The sequence below is a fragment of the Myotis davidii genome, unplaced genomic scaffold (genome assembly GCF_000327345.1).
Source record: "Myotis davidii unplaced genomic scaffold, ASM32734v1 scaffold609, whole genome shotgun sequence".
In the NCBI taxonomy this organism is placed as follows: Eukaryota; Metazoa; Chordata; class Mammalia; order Chiroptera; family Vespertilionidae; genus Myotis; species Myotis davidii.
Window position 1 is genome coordinate 2,027,384 of NW_006300164.1, and position 3,325 is coordinate 2,030,708.

General features: G+C 59.1%; 1 protein-coding gene across 1 annotated transcript in view; it reads right to left on the reverse strand.

Annotated features, from left to right (window-relative positions):
• Nucleotides 1-3,325, reverse strand: part of OLFM1 (olfactomedin 1) — a 16,109-nt gene that overhangs the window by 7,829 nt on the left and 4,955 nt on the right. The window contains exons 2-3 of the mRNA XM_006776525.2: nucleotides 2,077-2,232; nucleotides 45-264 (exon numbers count right to left, since the gene is read on the reverse strand). Of these exons, the coding sequence (XP_006776588.1) occupies nucleotides 45-264; nucleotides 2,077-2,232 (376 nt within the window). The remainder of the gene's footprint in view (nucleotides 1-44; nucleotides 265-2,076; nucleotides 2,233-3,325) is intronic.

A 3,325-nucleotide genomic window follows, 5' to 3' on the forward strand; every position in this document is an offset into this window, starting at 1 on the left:
GCCCCGCCCCGCCCCGCGCCCGCCCCGCAGGGTGCTGGGCCTACCTAGCTTTTGCATGCACGCACGGAGCCTCTCTTCAAGATTGGACACTCTGCTCTGCAGCTCATCGTAGTCATAGGCGCCAATTTCCTCTTGCAGCTCGTTAAGCACTGACGTCAGATTCTGGACCTCCTCTTTAAACTGCAAAACCAATTTGGCATCGGCCTTGTACTCTTCCAACACGGGTATCAAAGGCCTAAGTTCATCCATTTTCGCTTTTATCGCCTGCAAGGTTAAAATAAGCTAGGTTCAGTGCGATGCGTGCAAAAACTCGTCACACCCTGCCTGGGCCTGGCCGCTCCCGCCTCTCACAGGCTGGCTGATCCTCCGGCCCCCAGCGTGAGGAGAGCGTATGAAACAGTCTTCAGAACACCAGCATCTTTGGGAAAGCTCTTTATTGTCAGGTAGAATGCAACATCTTAAGGTTACATGCTTTAGGTCACATACACACAGTTTCCTTTTTTTTTTCTTTTTCAAAAAAAATGCGTTGACAAGGGTTCAAAGGGTTTGTGAAATGCATCTACAGCCGCATGCAAAAGAGAGGGTCGTGGTTGGATTCCTTAGTGAAATGGCGCTAAGTGTCGGGGGAGGAGAGTAAAAATGCAGGGTGCAAAGAGCAGTCTGGCCCTCGGTCATGGGTGCATGGGCACATGCCTCTTCAGTCACTGCGGCTCTGAAAAAACGCTTTTAAGTTAGCCCTGCAAGCAAGAAAACGAAATACCGTTGAAGAACTACCTCCCCAGCCTGCCTCACACACACTGCCATTCGCAGACAAATCGCTTCAAAAAAACCACACTTCAGTGCTAGGGCTCGTCCAAGCAGCCGGCCTTGCCAGCGACATAAATCCCTCACCGCCCTGCGCTGGCACGTTTAATGCAATTAAAGCCGGTGGAGGTCAAGGGCTGCTAGTCTCCCCCAGCGCCACAGCACCCCGATTCGGGGCCTGGGGGAGACGGCTGTGTGGGTGGTGCTAGCAGAGAGGAGCTAGCAGCCCCTGGCCGAGGGAGACCCGGCCCCCTGAGAGGACTCTGCCTTATCCCTCCCCCCTCGCGCCCCTGAGAAGGGAGTGCTGGCCTTTGACGGAGAGACACAAACTCTTTAGGGTCAGGCAGGTCAAAATCTCTTCCCGGATAATTCGCGATGACGCGGCAGAAGCGAGGACGATGGTATGCCCGCCTGCCTCGGACCAGAGCGACCGCTCATTCTCCTCCAGCCTGCGCCGTCTTATGCATGATGTGATATAGATCGGTAACGTCATCGGCTCGCCATTTCATCTAGAGAACGGGTGGCTTTTAAAAGCGAGTCCGTTCCTGCTTCGTGCAGAGCTCATCAAAGGGAGACGCCGGCGTGGAGGGGACAGGTCGACCGCGTCAGCAATTTCCAGTCGCACGGGCTGTGTTATCGACCCGCTCATTTACATCCGGGCCAGAGTTCTAATTAGCATGCATGTCTACCTTAATTAAGGTGCATAGCACTCCTCAATTCAGGAGTTCTGAAGCTGCATTTGCTCTGGGTGTGGGAATATCTATGTGTCTGTATATATACATATTCATACGTATGTATATATAATTTCAGGTCACACTCCGGCCTTCCGGCCCAGAGTCACCCGGAGAGCAGGAACACTTACCACAAAGTGAGAAAGATGTTGGTGTCTCTCTCTCTCTCCCCTGTGACCCTACAGTGGCTGCGCCACAGCTAACTGAGGTCAGGCGGGGAAATGGCCCTGTGTGCTCCCTGCCCGGACACGGCTCTGACCCAGGAAGCCAGTCCTCGGCCGAGGGGCCTGACACGCAGCAGCTGCGGAGCTGGCACTGGGCCGGAGCTCGGACTCGGGACCCCGGCCTCTGACGCTAGAGGTGCTGGGACCTGCGGCCCGGCCCGGCCTCCCTCTCAGGGCGCGTGCAGGCAGCTGCCTCTGTCTCCAAGGACAGCAGAGAGCAAACCTCGCTCGGCTGCCCCGCCCCCCAATCGCTAGCTCTAGAGGGAGAGGGGAGCCTCGAGGGCAGCAAACCCTGCCTGGGAGGAGGACACACGCACCTTGAACTGCCTGGCCAGGTGTTGCTTGTGGCTCTCCTCCACCTGCTTGAACTTGGACTCCAGGCCTTTCATCTGGGTCTCCATCTTCTCCACGTACTGCAGGTCCCGCTGAGTCCGCCGGTCCAGCACCTCTATGGACTGGGACATGTTCTGCACCTGCAAAGAGGCCAAGGTCGAGGAGGGCAGCCGACCTCACGCGCCTCCTAATGCGCACAGGGACCTTCCCACAGGGCCCAGCGCTGTGGGCCCAGCGCCGGGAGCCGGGAGGCGGGAGCGGCCGAGGCATTCTTCACTCGCCCATCACCAGCATCGGGGATGGTGAGGACCGAGCGCTTCCCAAACACAGCGAATGGGTCTGGTGAACACCCCCTGCCTCCCCCCAGAGCCCGGGATGCAAACCAGGGCAGGAGCCCCGCCCTCGCGGGCCACAGCTCCGGGCCAGTGTGCCTGGCCGAGTTTCCCTTCTTTTGGGGGAGCGGTCCCTCCTCTCTTTATTCTGCAGGATGAACCCAGTCAGTCAGACATAAACAGCCACGAAGAGGAACAGCATCGCGGGGCTCCCCCAGCCCGGGTACAGCTTCTCGTGCCCCTAATCTCCCCAGGGGCCTCCCCGAGAAAGGCGGGCGGAGCGCGGGCGGAACGGAGGCACCGGGACTCCCAATGGGACTCCCAATCTGATCCGGCGTTGGGCCCTCCTCCCCCACCGCGTGGGCCATCCATCACCCCAACGACATCCCAGGTCCACACTGCTCTGCAAACATGTACACTCGGGCCGCGTAGGGAGTCAATCACCCGCAAATGACAGACGGCTGCTCCGCAGCCTCTAGGCCCGTGGGAACGGAGTCCTGCCTGGAGGCAGAACTTTAATATTCCACGGGGGTGGGGGTGGGGGGGGGCAGGGAGCTAACAGGAACGCGTTTGGGCGCAGCCACCTGCCAGCGCTTTTTGTTTCCAGGAAACTGGCTGGCGATTCTGAGCAAATGCGTTTGGGGCGGTGGCTCGAGCTCAGGCTGTCGCAGTGGCGCGGGCGCGTGGGCTCGGAATCGAGTCCAATCGCGAGGGAGGGAGGGAGGCACCTCCAGGGGCGCAAATCTTCGTTTCTGAGCTTCTGCTGGTTAAGAATATCACCCCCCCCGCCCCCTTCCCCCGCTTTAGGAACAAAATCATTCAGGTCTGAGGCTCAGCTTTGCCTCAGCGAGAGGAGACAGAGCAGGGCTTCCCCTTCTTCCTGCCCCCCCCCCCCCCCCCC